Source organism: Echinops telfairi, unplaced genomic scaffold (assembly GCF_000313985.2).
Source record: "Echinops telfairi isolate 266 unplaced genomic scaffold, ASM31398v2 ScPeMD7_1;HRSCAF=3_0, whole genome shotgun sequence".
Taxonomy (NCBI): Eukaryota; Metazoa; Chordata; class Mammalia; order Afrosoricida; family Tenrecidae; genus Echinops; species Echinops telfairi.
In genome coordinates, this window is record NW_022103896.1 from 84,280,670 (window position 1) to 84,301,251 (window position 20,582).

At 40.4% G+C, this 20,582-nt stretch overlaps 1 protein-coding gene across 1 annotated transcript in view; it reads left to right on the forward strand.

Moving 5' to 3' along the window:
• The window catches only part of RP1 (RP1 axonemal microtubule associated), a 62,655-nt gene extending 44,046 nt beyond the window's left edge, over positions 1–18,609 (forward strand). Inside the window, 5 exon segments of the mRNA XM_004697770.3 lie at positions 9,278–9,900; positions 10,746–10,917; positions 12,896–18,343; positions 18,346–18,514; positions 18,516–18,609. Coding sequence (XP_004697827.2) covers positions 9,289–9,900; positions 10,746–10,917; positions 12,896–18,343; positions 18,346–18,514; positions 18,516–18,609 — 6,495 coding nt within the window. The 5' untranslated portion in view covers positions 9,278–9,288.
• Positions 18,610–20,582: the final 1,973 nt, after the last annotated feature.

Sequence of the window (20,582 nt, forward strand, 5' to 3'; positions counted from 1 at the left end):
TACCTATTTTGCAAATTAACAGCATGTATCTGGTGGAGATGAATCCTGAGGTGAGAGAAGAGAGAAATGCTAACCGTGATGTCATGTGGCATCTTAGTTATGTAAAGTTTATGCATCCTCTTGGCTGTGCTATGATTCTCAGTGGTTTGGCCCTTTTATGATAATGTGATTTAACATTAGTGTAATGATGTAGTCATTCTCTGTTTTGTGATTGGGTATGGTCATCATTTACTTTTGCATAAAGCTGATTTTCACACAAGACTTTCTCTTTGGAACCTACGAGGTCAGTAAGTAATGAGTGGGTGCATTGTTTTATGTTTATTTCTGCAGGATAATATAAGAACCTTGAAGACAAAGTTTTTAAAATTGCATTCAGTTGCTTTGTATGTCTGGCACATAGTGAGAACATATTAAGCACTTGTTGAATAAATTGAATAAGGTTGCGTGAAAAATTCTAAATCCAGAAGGTGGTGCCAAGTTTAATGTCCAATAAATTTATAAATGCGGAAAAGGGTTTCCAAGGTAGAGGATGTATCGTTTTAATATCCAGTAGTTCACCTGAGCATAGTGGGGCACAGATGAAATTCCATTGGCTTGGATAAAAAGATCACAGAATATGTTTGTACTAAGTGCACAAAATTATTATTACCCTGATGTTGTCTGGTATCGACCCTTGAGTTCCTTGGGCCTGCCAAGTAAGGGGGATTTTAGCAGACACAGTGAGGCTGGATCTTCGGGCAGCTCTATGCCTCTATATTGAACACAGGAGAGAAATCATCCCTTTAATTGTTATGCATTGAAATAAGACACTGACCTGTTTCTGGAGATTCAGAGATGATAAATAAATTACATTTCTGGTGCTTAATGAACTTATTGACTAAGATGCCATTACACATAAATGCAGTGTGAAATGTGTTTGGGTACATTGATACATTCTATTATAAGAGAGTACAGTGGAGGGGTATCTACTTCAGCTCGGAGTGGGTGGAGTAGGAGGGGGATTCAAAAGACTTTTTCTCAGATGAACTGAGAATTGAAGGAAGATTTGGAAGGGTGGATGGTAATGAAAGTAAGGGACTTGGGCTAGGAGAAGACACTGCAAGAATAACACTATATGTAAAAGCTTATCACTGAAAAAAGAATGCCCCATTTGGGGATTGTCAAGTAGGTAGACTATATGTAGAGTGAGATACATGGGGTGAAATACAATTGGAAAACAAGCTGGAGTTATATCACACGTGATATATGCTATCTTAGCCCTTATAACAAAGCTACAAGGTAGGTAGTTCCTTATGGTTTATGGCCAGGGAAAGGGAGACATGAAGGAGTTATATAAACAGCCAAGTGGGAGAGTCAAGACCTGAACTGAGGTGTGACTGGCTTCATCGCATGTCTGCTTACCCGTGGACCTTTCTGCTAGCAGTGACCAGGCAAAATTGAACAAAATTTAGACACTTTTGCCTGGAAATGAAGGCATTGGCTAGAAAGAACTCTAGGTGGGACACTGGCAGAGATGTCTCCCCGTGGCATTTCTTCTGTTCCATAACCAAGTATAGTCCATGAACCACCACGAGCAGCTTATTAGGAATGCAGAGCCTCAGGTGCCCCCGACTTGCTGAGAGCCAGATTGCTGTTAACAAAATCCTTGGTGACCTCGATGCGCATTCAAGTCTGAGAAGTGCTGTAGAGATGGCTCTGTACAACACTGTCCGCAGAGCGAACTACTGCTAGGGGAGGTTCCAAGGGGAGCCAATGTGCTCTGGGAGATGCCCTTCTTGTTCAGTTAAAGCCAATCGATCAACCAACCAATCAGTCAATCAGTCGGTTTTGACTCATGGTGAAAACAAGGATAAAGATATATTTTCCTGAAAGAGACCCCAAGGAATATCTTTAGTTTCCATTACTTTGATGTTGCAATAGGACCTATGCTGTGAATTGTTTATCAACATGATTTATAATCTTCAAATCCTTAGACCAAATAAAATCTGTTACTTTAGAGTTGATTTCAACCCATAATGACCCTTAAAGAATGCTATTTCTAACCACAACCCGTTTAAATTTGCACTTTAATTCAGGGATACTAAAGAGGTCGTTGATGTCTGTTGCAACCCTGTAAATAGACATTTCCTTATTGATCCTATAGCATTTCTTTCTTTAGAGGGTGATGATTATAAATGGAGACTTGAATCAAAGCAAAGCATTATTATTTCTCTTTCTTTCCTCCCTCCCTTTCTTCCATACACTCCCTTTAAAAAATACTTAATAGGTGTCTTGCTACAAAGTCAATATTTATTAGGTAAGGTGTGCAGTTTCATGATCTTTTAACTTTTGTGATCTGTTTGGAGATAGCACTCTGGTGGACAATTATTCGAATTATTAACTGAGTTTTCTCCTTGAGGCTCTACCTTATTTCTGTTATTCAGAACTGCTCAGGAAGCGTATGTATAATCCTAATTAGGTAAAAAGTCTTCAGATAAGATTAGACTCCCTAGAGAGGTCCGGTGCCATCTGGGAGTTCATATGGGACAAGATATTGAAACATATTCAAATCCTGGGATGATTAAGCAAAGCATAGAAGAGAGCGGCATACGCAGACCCATACAGTTGATTCACTTCATGGTGTGATGCCATGTGCAGCTGTCTTGTGTTTGCTGAGTGGTCAAATTACATATAGGGACATTTTTATTACAGCTACATGGGTGCAGTTTTAAACAGGGATCCTTAAAGTATTTGTAAGAAGAGAGGAAACCGCTTGGGTTCTTTGAATTTTTAATGAATGCTTTGAGCAAATATGAACTCAAAATTAGTAATTATAATTATTCAAAGAATAAAAAAATCATCAACCTATTTTACTTTTAGCAACACAATAACAAATTTCCCTTTAACATAAATAAACCAGAATTTGAAATGATAGGAGATAGCAATACTGTGAATTAGCAAAGTGTTTTCTCTGGAGGGTGACACTAAGCAAACTAGAGACTGCGAGAGAAATTCCAGTTGCGACAGTTTCTGAACCAGTGAGCAAGCATGTTACAAATGGATTTGGTTTGGACTGTAGTCCCTTTAAGGTGAATTCTGTCATGATTACCATCACCGAAGATTAAATTAATTGGCTTATGTTAATCCTTGGATAGATGAACTAAGAATAAATCCAAAGACAATCATTTCTTTGCAATAAATGAACAGGTTCCATATCTGTGGTGCTGGTGTGACTTCTTCTAACATCTAAAAACATTTTTATTTCTTTTCTTTACGTGGGACATTTCAAATTTTGGTAAGTACAATATAATCTGAAAGTTCTCTTTAAAAATCCTCTATATTTAGCTAGCTGTGTCTTATTTTCCAGTTTCTATATGTAATATATATTAGCCATTAGAAAAAGAATGGGTTATGATAATGATTACAAGGAGCCCTGGTGGTGTAGCAGTAACACGTTGGACTATGTGTTACTACTTGTGAGGACAACATCCTCACAAGGCCAGGAGTTTGAAACCACCAGCTACTCGGAGGGAGAAAGATGAGGCTTTCTATTCCCATAAAGAGTTACATACAGTCTCAGAAATCCACAGGGGCATCAACTCAATGGCAGGGAGCTTGTTTTTTTGGATGGTCTGTTATCCAAATACGCCAGCAAGATTCATGATGCACTTATATTGAAACAGGAGAAAAGAACTTCAATGTCAGAAAATCAAGTAAATCTGGTTTACGAAAATATTTTTTCTGATTATAAATGTATTATATGTTAGTTATAAAAATCTACCCAATACTTTCTAGTGGACAGGCTTTGCTTGTAATTAACAATGCTGTGACAACTCACAATGCATATTTGGTGCATTTCCTTTCGGAGTCCCCACAAAACCGAAACTCATCACAAAGTTATGCTACTCTGTGAAATGAACTAATTTTCCTTACAACATAAAATTTTTGAACTGCTAAAAGAAGTAACATTTTGAATTTATCAATATTTTAAAAGTTCATTTAATCTGAATTGCTTCAATACCTACTTGTTATTATGTTGTGGTTCAGTCACTTCTACCTCCTGGAAACCCATTATCACAGACTAGAACTTAGCCCTAGGGTTTTCATGGCTGTATCCTTAATAGAAGGAGAGCACTAGGTCTTTCCTTCTACAGTATTGCTGGGCGGATTCGAACCACCAGCTCTTAGGTTATCAGTGAATCATAAACTGTTTGCACCACCGACTACAAGATAGAAAACTAAACTGAAAATATGAGTGACATGAAGTGTGTGGCTCTGCCATCTGTGTTGGAGGAGATGACGGAAGCAACTCTTTAGCTCTGAGCAAAATAGACTCACGTGCACTGTTGATTAAGACGAATGATAGCGCAGCTAAATTGAATTATGCTTGAACTATTAGATTATAATAAAACAAAGGGTGTTGAAAAATCTGCTTCACCTTGAAAAAAAGTCTTTGTGATAGTTCTGTGGTCTAATTGCCAACATTCAAAAGCCTCTGCAGAAAAGTGGGGAGAAATATTGGTAGCAAATTGTGAAACCATCACTCAGATATTAATATAAATTGATCTGGAAGGAAAGAGCTTTCTAAATTGAGGCAAGAAAGTTGGAGGATCTTAAGGTTCTATTGTTCCCTTGTTATGCCTTTTCCACTTCCACTTCTTCTTCAGCTTGAATTGACAGAGAAAGCAATCATCTGGGTGGCTTTGTTTGTTCCCTGGGTAATCCCTAAGTACATTACGGTCTTATTCTAATTTCAGATGGCATAGAATAAGCCTTATTGTTTAAAATGTGTTATAAAAATGTTGAATTTCTACCAGATTCTGGTTATTGTTGGAAGTTCCTTAAAAAGGCCATATAACCCAGCCCCAGCAATAGCACTAGAGATTGAGAGAGACCTTCAGCTGGTGGAGAGATCTTGCCCCTTCAACATACTAAGAGAATCCCACCCTTGAGAGTTTTAATCCAGACCCCATAAAGAAGGGGTGGTGGCTTAGAGAGCCCAACCTTATCATGTACCGTAAATAAAGTACACTGTACCCAGCAGAGAGAGAGAGACAGAGAGAGAGAAAACCAAGATAGGTGCTTAATGTTACACAGCAAGGTCACTGTTTCACAGAAGGAGACATTCTACCGCCAAGATCTACATTCCTGCCTTTTCTGTTGGCACCAGTTGGGTGCTGCCTCCACACTGCCTTCTTCTTGGAGGGCACGCCAACTTCCTCCCTCATTGCACAAAGCTTCCTCTGGAAAGTTCGCAACCACCATCTCTTCCTGTTACTGCCCTCTCGTTGGTAGTCTCTTGGTACCCTGGACATTTTCTCAACTGTCCTTTCTATGGGCTCCGGAGGAGACACACATGTTAACATCAAGGTTAGGGACAACGCAGCTACTTCAGGAGGAATGTGGCCTGAACTCTCTTCCCCCATGAGCCCATCATGATCTGTATGCACAGAGATTCTTTTATTCAATGGTAGCAATTATTCTTCATCGTACTCTGTGGTGGGCACATAAACTGACCTTCCCATGGGGTCCTGAGCTTCACCTGCATCTATGCTGAATTGTGACCCTCTCCCTAAAACTTCCCCCAGTGACTTCTGGATGTTCCCAGAGCTCTCATGTACAATAAGGATGCTTTGAACTTGTATCTTCGTTACAGTCTCTTCATCAAGGCATCTGACAACCATCCTTTCAGGTGCCTCACCTGCAAATACTTTTCCGCACCTGGGATGTTGTCTTCAACTTCCGTCCTTCAGGCATTTGCCTCAAAACAGGTGCTGAGTGGAGCATCAGTAGGATAGGCACAGGGAAGGCCACCCCTGCCATCCAATTAGCCTGATGCTAGCACAGAATCTCTATCATCTTATTTCAGCCCCTGCCCACCAAAGAAAATTCCTTAGCATAGGGGCTCATGTCATCATGTCTTCAAATTGGACAGCGGGTCCAATGCTCTCCAAATACTGAAATCCAGGTGGCAACCTGGTCTGCTGCTGATTTCAGTTCTGTGAGTTCTGACTGCTAGAAAGCCCTGGTACAACAGAAAACAACAAGAAGAAGAAAAAGAAAGAAAGACAGCGCCTGGTGCCGGGTCACCCTCACAGTGGTGCTGTGATGTTTGAGCTCATTGCTGCAGCCACTGTGTCGATGCATCCTGTTGAGGGTCTTCTTAATTCTCATTGTCCTTTTACTTTACCCACAGGATGTCCTTTTCAGAGACTGGTCGCCCCTGATAACAAATCCAAAATACATGAGATGAAGTCTTGGCATCCTGGTTTCCAAAGAGCATTCTGACTGTACTTCTTTCAAGACAGATCCCCCCCCCCCTTTCTGACAGTCCACGGTGCTTTCAATATCCTTCGTCATTGCCAGAATTCAAATGCACTAACTCTTGTTCCATCTTCTCAACCGAATGTCCAACTTTCACATGCATATGAGGTGACTGAAAATACCCTGGCTAGGGCCAGGACACCTTAGTACCTCAGTGACCTCTTCAACATTTTGAACAAGCTTTCTGAAGCAGACCCGTTTAAAGCAGAAAACTAGTTATTTGAAAAGCCTCACAATGCACTTGCATATAGCTAAATATTGTTTTGCCTAATTAGGTGAGAAATGTGCTAAGCACCATTTATATAAAATCTTTTCAAGAAAATAGGTAAGTAAACTAAGTTAAAAGTAAATAAAAGCAAAGTTTCTGAAAATTTTATATTAAATGCTTAAGGAACTCATCCTGCCGATCGCTGCAGAGGGCTGTGAGATTAAGCAGCATGCTCAAGGTCAGAGCACAGACTATCAGGGAAGGACGAGAAGAGGCTGTGGTTTGCTGACACCATTGTAAAGCTGGATTTCCCAGCTCCTGATCCCTAAACAGCTACAGGTGCCTGTGTTGTTATGAGTACATAATTAATTGTAATCTATGAAGGAGGAGAGAGAGAAAACTTCTGGGAATAAATTTTCATAAATTCCATATAAATAAAATTTGCAAACACCCTGGAGATACATGAAGGGCTTTAGATAACGACTTGCAAACATTTAGGTAGGTAATTTGGGTCAGATTTATATCTGGTTTATACTGCTAAACATCTTTTCCATCTCCGTAATCCCGATTTTATTTATTCCCTTTGTTCATCCTGCCTTTAAATTGTACACTTGTTTCAGAAGAGTACTCCTCTTCTGCCATAAAAACAATAACTAAATTGATTTAAAACAATAGAAAATAACCACATAATGCTAACAAACAAGCAAACAAACCTGGAACTAGACACAGAACCCATCCAGACGCGGTTCCATCGGTGGACATAGCAGAAACCCTTAGCGACTTGAAACGGAAAAGGCCTACTCGAATCCTCTCCCAGGGCTTTTAGGCTTGAAACCGCTAGAGGGGGCAGCACTCAAATGGAATGATTTTGGGGGGAGGGAGGAGCAACGGGAGGGGGAGCAATAGGGTAATTCAGGCGAGAACCCTGTGTTTAATGCAGTGTTTCCCAAAGCATGGTAGGAGGTAGATCACATGCTCCTTGCTCTTCTTCCTGGTTGTTAGGTGCTGTCAGGTTTGTCTCCAACCATAGCCCAACAGAACGATACACTGTTCGGTCTCCCGCCATCCTCCCAACTGCTATGCTGAGCCCATTTTTGCAGCCACAGTGTCAATCCATCTCATTGAGGGTCTTCATCTTTTTCCCTATTGTCTTAGGACCTTTCCCCCCACATAAAGCTCTCTACAGTGCATCACTCTTCTTACAATCTAATGTTAAGAAAAACGTCCTCCAGAGGAACGCCTTTGATTCAATATGAGAGACAATGAAAACTTCATATAAACTTTTCCAGTGTTTTTCTGTTTCCTTGATTGCCAGTACATGAAAACTAAATTTATTCATTGCAAAATGTTCTTAACCTTTTCACTGGATAGTTTATGATTTGCGCTTCTTTTGTTACTTAGAAATTGTGCAACAGTTCCTGTTAATTTTTAAAATTCACCAAGTATGGCAATTATAACAACAATAACAACAAAGAAGCATATGCGCACACAAATTGTATCCCTCTTTCTGCTATACATAGATGACTGCTCATTAACATTGGGATGTATATAATCATACTTCCAGACTTTATTGCTTAATAAATGAGTATATAAATCAGTGATATATAAAATGTTTTATTATATACTTTTTTCAGTTACAATATTTTATGTCCATTTGCCTATTCCGATAAATAAACAACAATAAAAACAAAAATGAAACAACACCATCGAGTTGATTTCAAATCATATAACAACCTCTGTGAATTTCTGAGACTAACTTTGTTTTTAGTCATTTTATTTGGGCCTCTTACAGATATTACAACAATCCATAAATCAATTGTCAAGCAAACTTGTACATATGCTGCCATCATCATTTTCAAAACATTATCTGTCTACTTGAGCCCTAATTTTCACCTCCTCTTTTTTCCCTTCCTACCCCACCTTCCCACCCTGGTGAACCCTTGATAAATTATATATTAATATGTTCTTGATTTCTTACACCATCCACTGTATTCCTTCATCCACATTTCTGTTAGTTGTCCCCCCTGGGGGAGGAATGCATCCATTACTGCTATTGGTTCCCCCTTTCTTCCCCTCCCCATCTCCTCATGGTATTGCTATTCCCATTCCTGTTTCTGGGGGGTTTATCTGTCCTGGCTTCCAAGTGTGGAAAGTTCTCATCTGTACCGATGTACATACTCCAGAGTAACATATTTTTGAGGTGGAACTGGGGTCGTGATAGTGGAGGTGGGTGGGTGTATCATTAAAGAACCAGAGGACTGTTGTATGTTTCATTGGTACTATACTGCACCCTGGCTGAACCGTCCCTTCTGTGTGACCCTTTAGTGAGGGGACGTGAGACTAACTTTCTAAGGGAGTTAAAACCTCATCTTCTCCTGTGAAGTGGCCGGTCGTTTCCAATTGCCCAGCATGCAGGCGGCAGCACACTGTGAAATCTCTCTGTATGGAGTAGCTGTGCGCTTCCCATTGCCTGCGTGCACACAACATGCATTACTTACTTAGCCCTCATTAGTGTATTTTCATTTTAAATGACAAATATCCTTATTTAACTGGTCTTTTATTCCTCTTGTATGAATCTTACTATATACATATAGTAAAAAAAAAAATATATATATATATTTTTTTAAATGGCAGGTATAAATGAATGTATAAAAAAAGATCCCAGGAATACACTGGTTGCCAACGAAAGTTAGTGTTCATTAGCGTGCCCCTGCATCCTCTCCGATGCTGTCATCGTGGACATTAACAGTGTTCTTCCCTGTCTAGTTTTCACCAAGATGAGCGAAACACCTTCCACCAGTTTCTCTCTGATTCCTCCCACTTCTTCAGAAGGTCGAGTTGCCTCCTCTCGTCATTTGAGCGTCGCTCAACCCGTGGTGGCCAAACGGATCAGCTTCTATAAGAGTGGAGACCCCCAGTTCGGCGGGGTCAAGGTCGTGCTCAATCCTCGGACCTTCAAGACATTGGACGCTCTGCTGGATAACCTGTCCAGGAAGGTGCCCCTGCCCTTTGGGGTGCGGAACATCAGCACCCCGCGCGGCGGGCACAGCATCACGCGCCTGGAGGAGCTGCAGGACGGCCACTCGTACCTGTGCTCGCACGGGCAGCGCGTGCGGCCCGTGGATCTGGAGCGCGCCCGCCGGCCGCCGCGCCCTTGGCACAGCAGCCGGGCCCTGGGCCCCACCGCGCGCCGCCGCCCGCCGGCCGCCCCGCCCGCTTGGTCGCGCAGCCTGCGGAAGCTGTCTGTCTTCAAGAACGGGGACCCACGCTCGGGGTGTGTGGTGTTGGTGAGTCCGAGAGCCCCCCACACCTTCGAGGACTTCCTGCAGCACCTGGCCGAGGTCCTGCCATACCCCGTGGTGAAGCTGTACTCCACGGATGGGAGGAAGGTGGGTGTTCAGGGGGTCGCTCATCCTCCAGGGGCTGGCATTCCTCTTTTGACCTTGTCCGGGATCTTTCGACCTCTAGGCCGTAGTTGTGGGTATCTATGGGCTTAAAGATGTCACGCCTCCCCCACAGTCCCCCTCCCCTCGGGCCTCCTCTTCCCCCAAGTCTCAGCGGTATTTTTTAAAAAGGATTGGCCAGGAGTGGCATTACCTGGAGAGAGAAAGCATTTACCTGGGGTCCTAGAGGAGGTCAAGGCCGGAACACCAGGCCTGTCCTGTTCTGGAGTTTCCTGACGGATGCTGAAGGCTGGTGGGGAAGGAGAAGCAGTCCTGCACATCAAAAACAAACAAATTAACAAACAAACGAACATCACCACCACCAACAAACTTCATCCATGGTCTATCTATCCGTCTGTCTATTTATTAGCTACGGTTAGTGCAGTGGTTCAGTGCTTGGCTGCCAACTCAAAAGTTTGTGGGTTTAAATCCACCAAGCGCTACGCAGTAGAAAGATGTGGCAGGTGCTTCAGCGAAGATTTACATTCTTGGAAGCCTCGCAGGGCAATTCTGCTCTGTCTCACAGGCTCAGAGGAACGGACTGGGTGGTACAGGGCTTTGTTGTTGCTGGGATGCTGTAGTACAGGTCCGTTTCTGCAACCAGTATTGTCTTCCCCAGAGGTATTCCCGCCCCAGGTTTTGGTGTTTCCAACTAGCACGTGGGTGGGGACTAGCTCCTTCAACGCAGGAAGTTATCGAATTGCTTCAGTGAAAATTATAAAATGATATATACAAAGAACAGACTACTGTTCAAGTTGAGACCCGAACTCTGCTTTTTTTTTTTTTTTTAGATTCCCAACCTCCAAGCCATGATCCTGAACCCTGGAGCCATTGTGGTGGCAGGAAAGGAGCCATTTAAACCAGGAAATTATGACATCCGAAAGTGCTTCTTCCCTGCTAGGCTACCGGTGATTGCTCAGCGCATACACTCCAAAGAAAATGCTAAGTCAGAAAGCAGAAAGAGTAAGTCCCTTAAATATATAACCCTTAATTTTAACCCTGAGCCTTCTTTTTCTTCATCTTTTAACAATTAATAATAATAATTTTTGAAAAACATTCTTCAATAATCCCTTTCCTTCATACAGGAGAGAAAATAAGAGATTTTAAGACATCCTAAATTGAAAATAGTCATAGATATATCATTGGAATGAGAGATTTTGATTTTCTCCTAAATCAGTCAATGAAATATCTATGTAAATGGAAGGAGTTTGCTGTTTTGCTCTTAAAACAATGCAGAACAATGCCATTGTCATGGAATGGATTAAATCTATAACAAGGCACTGGAGGCAAGGATTCCTATTGCCAAGAGGCAGGAGTCAGACAAAGCTCCCAGGACCATCCTTTTTTCCTCTTCTGACAGCAGTGGTCCTTCCCTGACCACGCTACCCCTATTCTGGGTTCAATACTTGATTACAATGGCCACACAGAACGCACAGACAACACTCATAGTGAAAGGGGCCTATTAGCAGATTTCATAGCTCACCACAGCCAGAATCAGTAAACAGTAAGGATACAGTCTTCGGTCTGTTCAGCCAGCAGCCAAATCTTGTTCTGCTTCTCAGCCTATCAGTCACATGGTCACTAAATCTCTCACCTGTTCTTCAGCTTTTGGCTTTTGTCTCAATGGGTCAGGAAGCTAGCCCGCCTGTCACTCTGTGCCACACTTTCATCTCGAGTCAATCTTTGGACTTTGTGCTTTCCCCAATCTCTAATGACAAATGAGGAACCCTGGTAACATAGTGAATTTGGTGTTTGGCTGCTAACTGCAAGGTTGCCTGTTCAAACCCATTATCCACGTTGAGGGAGAAAGATGAAGCTGTCTGCACCTATAAAGACTGACAGTCTCAGAAGCCATAAGGAGTAGTCCTACTTTATCTTATAGTGTCCCCATGAGTCAGAATACACTCGCTAACAGTGGGTAGGGGTCATAACAACTATGTTCCACTTTCTGGAATTTTTCTAGTAAAATCCACAGGCCTTTAGATGCACCTTTTGTTTATGCAAAAAAGTTGATGCAGCCAATAATAATAATATAGGTTGGCTGGATGGATAACAATAAAATAGTTTGATAATGCCTTCGTAGCTTCTGTACACCATGGGAGTATCTTTCAGTTACTGAAGGAAAAGTCTTCTTGTTGTTTAGTCTGTGGATCAGACTGTGCATTACCTACAACAGCATAGCTAATCTCATAGTTCATTAGGCTCACTATTTCCAGCAAAACTTTAGCTGTATTTTATAGTACTGATGGCCATTTATACTTAATTCTCATTTTCATTCTATTTAGATATAGAATAACGTTTTTTCAAACCATTTAATTAGGACATAATCCAGACATCATACCACTCAACAAATGCTAAATTAAAGATTGCTACTTAATTCATCTAGGCCTTAAAATGAATTATAAAAATGTTTTAACTTTTCTAAAGCTAGAGATGTCGCCATCTGATAGGCACAGATATGAAAATTAATAGTACTGTAAATTCCTACTTGCCTTGTTCGAATAGGTAAATAGTATTTGGTTAGACTGCAATTTTAGTAATGATAATCAAACCTCACAAATCCCTTTATTTTGGTTGGAATCTTTAGGAATTCCTGCATTCTACAGCCCTTACTAAAATTACTTCATTAAATATTATTATAGTTTTGTGAATCTCCTTATGAAGTAGAATTATAAGAATGATAAATAGAATTTGAATGTGATTTGTAGAAATTTACCAGAAATTCCAGTAAGTTTTCTTGAATGACCAAGCCTACATAGAGGTGAGGGGAGAGAAAACCCCCCCAATACATTTACTATGAAATTCAGATAACATATTGCTTTTTATACTAATTCTTTTCTTTTCCTTTTTTATTTGCTGCATTTGTCATTGGATATCTATAACTTCTCTATGCTCCACATTGTTTTTGATGTGGGGTATTTTTATCATAAAACCTTGAAAGTGAGCATGCATGTACCTTCAAGCCCAAGGTCTCAAATATATTCTGTTTCTTCTCAAAAACCGGAAAATAATAATAATGATTGCTACTCAGACTGTTCTTTTACTTCTGAGAATTGCTTGTCCTTAGAAAAAAAGGATTCTCAAAATTTATTGATACATCCATCTGAAGATGATATTGAGAAATCAGTTATTTTTAATCAAGATGGTACCATGACAGTTGAGATGAAAGTTCGCTTCAAGATAAAAGAAAAGGAAACCATCAAATGGACAACCACTGTCAGTAGAACTGATCTTTCTAATAATGATAAAAAGCATGAGGTAAGCAGTTTTCCAGGAAGAACAGGTGGACAGTCACCGGGTTTGAAATTGGCAGCATTGTCTGCAGAAATCTTGCCTATGATGGAAAACAATAATCGAGAGAGCAGCTTGCTAGAGGAGGGAAACACCCAAATGCCAGATCAAAGGGTGGGAACGTGCAGTTCTGCTAGTTGGGAGATTGCTGCTATGGACACAGATGTCATCCAGGTAACTCAAGATCAAGAGCATAACCATCACTATAGACCCCCGACACCTGGGCCAAGGAGAGCGAGACAAAAGAAATCCATGATAGGGAGTGTGACCTTAGTATCTGAAACCGAAATTCAAGAGAAAATGATTAGACAGTTTTCCTACAGTGAAGAAACAGAAGACGAGGAGAACAAATCTGAGTATCACGTATTCGCACGTTCTAGCAGTAAAATGTCATCATTATCCAACAAACCCGTTCTCGTTCAGATCAATAATGACCAGCAGATGGAGTCGTCCTTTAAAAAGAAGAAAGAAAGCAAGTTACTCCAGTCTAGTGCTGTAAGGACCGGGGTTATAGAAATTACAAGTCAAAAGATGTTAGAGAGGTCTCATAATGGCTTGCCACAGACTGCTTCAGAAAACTCAACTGTGGAGGACGATGTAATTGGTAATGTAATATTAGACAACAAAACTAGTAGCAAGATCTTCAGACCTTGTGGTAACCCCAATACTAGGGTTCGTCCTCTCTCGGGAGATACAACTCACCTTTCAGGTAATAATTCTATAACTGATAAAATGATTTCAGAACTTTCAGCTCCCATAAGATCATCAAATGTTACCACACGAATTGACAAACTAATTAATGAATTTTCTCAGTGTGGTTTAACAAAACTTCCAGATAATGAAAAGCTGATTTCATCCTCTATTGCAAGTAAAAAGAAGAAGAAATTTCAGCAGCAACCGACCGATACAAGACCTCAGGATGGGGAGATTGTGAACAAAGGATTCCCCAGGAGGAGGGAGAGAGTGCACACAGAAAGCAAAACTGCCCAGGAAGCCATATTGCCAGATTCACACTCTCCCTCGAAAGAAGGGATGCTTTGTAAGAAAGACCTTTATGCAAGTAGCATAGTAATTGAATCAAATGATCTCTGTTCCAAAAATAATCTAAATTCCGCAATTTCCAAGAATTTCCATAGAAATAAATTGAAAACTATTAAAAATCATAAGGTTCCAGAACCTTCAGCCCAAGAAAAAAAATCGAGAACACTAAAGAAAGTGAGCCCAGGAAGATCTACAAAAAGGGAAATTGTTCAAAGAGATAACGTATTTCCCCAGAGTGAATTGAGTCATCTCAAAAATACTTCGGAAAGTCCAAGTTCATTTCATGCCTTTAACTTCCTTGAGGAAACACCCAGAACTTTTTGTGGACTAAAATCTCGGGCAGAAGTGGCATCTGGGTACTGGAGAGGAATGATGAAGAAGAGTTTAGTTTCAAAGATTAATCATTCACACATAACTTTTAAAAAACAGAAAAAACAAGGAGAAAAGTTGAAACTGGGCATTTCTGGAAGTAAACAACATGCGCTAACTAGGGAAGATTCCTTAGCTTCTCTGAAAAAAGCTGATTTTCCTGAGGCGATTGCCCATCATTCAGTTCAGAATTACATACAGAGATGGCTGCAGAATGTGCACCTCTTTCCACCTGTACAACCTCAAAAATCAGCTCCAAGATGCACAGGTGAAAGGGATGTGATAAGTTGTAACAATAATGGTTTTCCAGGAAACAATATCCATACAAGTTCAAGAAAGGGAAATAATGTTCTTATGGGAAGTAATAGGCACATAACTAAAGATACCATTTTGACTCGAGGTAATTCTGGTAAAAAGGTGGGTAAATCTCTTATTGTGAAAGATAATGGTGAAGAACTTACCAAAGACCTCTATGGGGACCAAGCCGGATATCTGAACGATGCTTACTTGGTTTCCCTGCAGGAATATTGTACTTTATCCCAGTTAGCAATTGAGGATCATAATATTAAAAGTCAGGAATCTGCTAACACAGGACAAGAGGTAAGCCTTGCTTGGCCCAAAATTAGCCTTTCAGCAAAAGAGCAAAGTGTAGAGGTTGCTGTCCAAGTAGATTTTATGGGAGAAGACATTCAAAAAGACCTTGGACCAGTGTTGTTGCTTCGCTACCTGCAAACTTCAATCCCTGGTATTCAGACGATTCCGAATGGAGTTGTTCAAACGGAAGGCTCACTTCCAGAGGCTCCCTTCCCTTCTCTTGAAAAACGTCACTCATCCACTAATCTTCTTCTGGCTTGGCTCCTGGTGCTCCACCTAAAGGGAATGATGAGTAGTTTCTGTCAAGGTGATGACCACGCCCACAAAAGTACCTGCAGATCTTCAGAACTGCTTGCTTTGTTGGAGATTCTAAAGCGCATCGCCGTCACAGAGGAAGCTGATGACTTGCAGGCTGCTGTGGCCAATTTAATGGCCTCAATCCCAGGTTGCTTTGGACTCAGTGAGAAGGAAAAAGAAATGGCTCTGATGGGTATGTCTGCAAATTGTTTCACAGTCCCAATTCAGAAACTGCCCAAGTGCATTGCAAATGAGAAGCCACAGGAAAGCTCTTTGGAAGACTGCGTTTCAGAAGTGACTTATTCTTCAGGTGATATGAGCACTAGGAGTCAGATTTATCTTCCAGAAGAGACCTGTAATACCAGTGAAACTTTTTCTCATCTTGATGGTTCTGCCATGGATCAGACCCTCTCCAGGAATAAAGTTTATGCCCTAGAAGAGGTTTGCTCACTTACTGCGGCTGTGTCTTGTGCTCAAAAGGAGAACCATATTTATGAGGCAGCTTGCCCAATTGAAGACACCTGCAGCCCCATCAAAATGTGCAGTCGCAGTGACTGTTTAAATTCCAGAAGCCATGCACATACTGATAAATTGGAATTGATTGAGGAATTAGGAAGAGTTGATGAAATTGAAAAAGACCTCGATAGGTTGGCAGACCCTGTGAATAAAGATAACTTTAATATGCGGGTGTCATGGCAAAACATGGGTCGTTTAAACCAGTGTGGCTGTTTACCAGATGCAACAGAACCTAAATTTGGTGCAGAACAGAAACATGATGCTCTAGCTCATTTTGAGAGTTGTTCATTAAAGTATGAAAACGAGGATAAAAAAGCATATACATCGCCTGGTAAAGAAGAATTAAGGACTTCTGAGGAAGCAGCCTCAATAACTGACAGCATGACATCAAGTGAAAGAAACACGGCAGAATTGGAGTCTTTTGAAGAATTAGAAAACCAAAAAACTAGTATCTCTCATACAAACTTAAATGCCGGACAGCAAGCTGCTGAAGAACCAATCCCCGAAGAGTTGAAGACTCGTGCAAATGTGGACAGGATAGACGTCTCTCGCAGAAACCTTGCAGAAGGAAGAACAGGTGACGTACTCGGCGAGTCAATCAGTAGACGTCTGGTAACACCACCACTTTTAGATTGTTCCTGTGGCTCTAAGCAAAACACCGAAAAGGAGATCAATGAAGGAAAAAGAAACATGAGAATCAAAATGATGGGGAAAATCATGGAAACTGGTAGTTATTCAGGGTCTTCTCTTGATTATAAACAGTGCTGTGACAGCCCACAAACTTCTCATTTATTACAGTGCAGACAAAACAGTGAGAGAGAACAGCCATGTAAAACATCCAGTGATGTTTCCGATGACAGGAGTGAAGCTATTGTCCAGGGAAAAACACACAACACAGGGTTTGTTAAAAGGGCAATAGAAAAACTTTACGGTAAAGCTGAAATTACTAAACCATCTCTTACATTGGGTGCTACACGAAGATCTCAGGTTTGCCCTCACAATTCTGTGGAATTTCAGTGTGCGAGGAGAGAGGGCCTACATGATTCTGAAGGTCAGTCATTTGGTTCCTTTGACGAGATATCTAGGAGTTCACCTGTGATGCATGGATTTCAGGAGGAAATGAAAGATAAATGTGACTTTAATGGTGTGAGGGCCAATTATAGTGGAGGAGCTATTGTAGAATATAGTACAAAACAAAGTGATCCTTCTAGAATTCTTAGGAACATAGAGGAAGGAGTGCTGATTGACAAAGGCAAGTGGTTCCTTAAAGAAAATCATTTGCTAAGAGTGTCATCCCCTGAACATTCTGTCATGTATGTCAATGCAGACACCACATCAGTGGACACATTGCTTGATGATAACAGTAATGAGGTGCCATATTCACATTTTGGAAATTTGGCCCCAGGCCCAGCTATGGCTGAATTATCCTCTTCAGAAGTGGAGGAACTTACTCAACCTCTTGAATTGAAATGCACCTATTTTAATATGCCTCATGGTAGCGACCCTGAGCCTTTTCAAGAGGATATGCCAGATGTTCAGAAAGAAAGATGCACCATGGAAAGAATACCTAATCACCATACAGAGGAGAAGGGTAATCACCAGTCCAGAATATGCACATCTGTCACTCAGACCTTTAAGTCAGCTGGTAACAAAGTCCATCCTGTATCTGATGGTAATATGAAAAGGCAGTCATTGGCTGACAATAATGTAACTTGTGGTGGTGCTCTTCAGGAAGGTGACTCTTTGGATAAACTCTATGCTGTTTGTGGTCAACACTGTCCAATACTAACTGTTATTATTGAACCTATACATGAAGGAGGCCGAGGATTTGCATATCGCAAAGATTCTGATATTGAAAATTCCTTGGATTTCAATTTGTGGATGAAAATATATCCATATTTACTACAGTCAAACAAAAACATAGTCAAAGAGATGAACACTAATGCAAGCAGGAGAAAAATATTTATAGATAATGCCATTGACGAGGAATTTGATTGGTTTTATTTCAAAAGCACACATGATTTGATGGTTAAAAGAAGAGAGTTAAAAAGAATGCACTTCTTGGGCTTAGGGAAGACAAATAATTTAAAGAAATGTCCATCAGATGTAAAGAAAGGGTTTTATGTAAATTTCTTATCCATGTCATTAATTGTTGGTGAAGTGAGGTCAAATACACATGCTCCCAGCAAGAAGGCAAATGAAAAATTTAAAGCAGTTGATGAGAATAACAACTTAATACACGACAGATTCCAGGACTCTAGAACAAACTTGAACCAAGTAATATGAAAAATATGAACTATCATTTCTCCCTTGGAATGCTTAGTGGAACCTGCCTATTAGATATTTACCGAGTTAAGACATCCTTGAATACCAGCAACAAAAATATGCAAGAAATGCTTCGCATTTTTGCAGATAAAAATATTTTCACTTGGGAAGATGAAAACCTGTTAAATAAACTTTGAAAGCATTAATAATCAAGATTTACAAATGGAACTATCAGTAAATCCATCAATTTTTTTTGGTAGCATGATGAAACATAGGGAATAAGGTACAGATTAGACTTTAAGAATTCCCCCTTGCTTCTTCAAAATGAACCTACCCTAGAAACCTTGTCCTTGGGAAATCCAGTTTTACTTTTGTTAGTAAATAAAATTTTTCATTTTCTCAGAAATTATGGAGTCAAGTTACTATTTCCTTATTTTGGAATGAGTTTTATGTGATGTTGTCCTAAGCCCTGGTAGTGTAGTGGTTACCTGTTGGGTTGTGATCTGCACTGTTAGCAGTTCGAAACCATCAGCAGCTCCAAGGGAGAAAGAATGGGCTTTCCACTCCTGTAAATAGTGATAGTCTCAGAAACGCACAGGGGGTCATAATGAGTCAACATTGACTCAGTGGCAGAGAGTTTGACTGTTTTGGTTCTAAGTTATATAATTTCATGTGTCTATGATTTTAAAAAAATGCATTCCATTGGGTAAATGTGCTCTTTCAAGTGTTGAAGAGCAAGAGTGTTACTTTGAGGACTAAGGCGCACCTGACTCAAGCCGTGGTATTTTCAGTTGCCTCATATGCATGTGAAAGTTCGACATTGAATAAGGAAGACCAAATAAGAATCAGTGTGCTTGAATCATGGTGCTGGTGAAGAATATTGCAAGTAGCACGAACTGCTAAAGAACAAACACATCTGTCTTGGAAAAAGGACAGTCAGAACACTCATTAGAGGCAAGGATGCCAAGATATCATCTCGTTTTTATTATTTTCACCTGCATTTAATGTTATACACAGTAGTCTTTTCATACAGCTTTCCCTCTATGGAAAGATTTAAGGATTTAATTATTTTTACTTTAGTGAGTCTTATTTGTCAAAAGTTAAGCAACAAGTTATATGAAGGTATTCACTTGTCTCACTGTTCTGAATGGTCTAGCACTTCTCTGAATCCATGTGATAAGATATTTGCTAGGCAATTGAAATCGCCTTACATTTATGATATCATAGAAGATGAAAAATTCCCCCAAACTCCAAAAGTATTTATGGTAGAGTCTGGTTAAATGAAAGTATGAATTATGTGAGTATATGTCGAGTGACTGCAAAAAATTGCAGAAAAATGTAATTATTAAAAATAATAGAATTTACACACATACACGACTTCATCTCATATACTGTGGACATGTTGCCAGGAGAGATCAATCCCTGGGAAGGACATCATGCTTGGTAAAATATTCTCATTCACTCCCTGCCTTCCAGTCAATGCTGACACCTAGGACCCCCTGTGGATTTTCTGAGACTGTAACTGTTTATGGGAGTAGAATGCACAGTCTTTCTCCCTCAGAGCTGCTGGTGGTTTTGAACTGCTGACTATGCAGATCGCAGACCAACGCTTAACCACTACACCACCAGTTCTTCATTGGCAAAGTATTGGGACAGTGGAAAAGAGGAAGACTCCCACAAAAGAAATTGACACAATTGTTGCAATAATGGTCTCAAACATAGGAACAACTATGATCAGCATGGCCCATGACCAGCACCAAACAACAACATATTTTTCTCCCAGGACATCATAAATGCCATAGGACAAGACTTATATTTCTTTACTTTTATATGTTGCTAGCTCATGAAATATGCATGTTAAATGTATTAATGAATAAATGGGATATACATAGACTCAAAGGACTTAATTTATTAACTCCTGATTTGATTTTTTTTAAGTGTGTTTGTAAGATGTGTACAATAGTTTCTTTTGCCAGATATGTAGGGCCCAGTTCCCTCAGGACATCTCTCTAATGAATATGCAAGCATTCCTATGGGACAATGGTTACCATTTTGTCAAGATTAGAAGCAGCTGCTCTACTTTTGGAGTGATGGAGTGAAATTCTTGATATAGCTTTTCTAGCCATAGTCTTTGTAAAACCCACCAAATGACTGGGTGAAACCATGCAAATAAGGTGCACTTATGAAAATGTAACATGGGCATTGTTCAGTTAGCCTTCCCACTAGGTTTAAAATGAGCCATTGCAGAAGCCTGG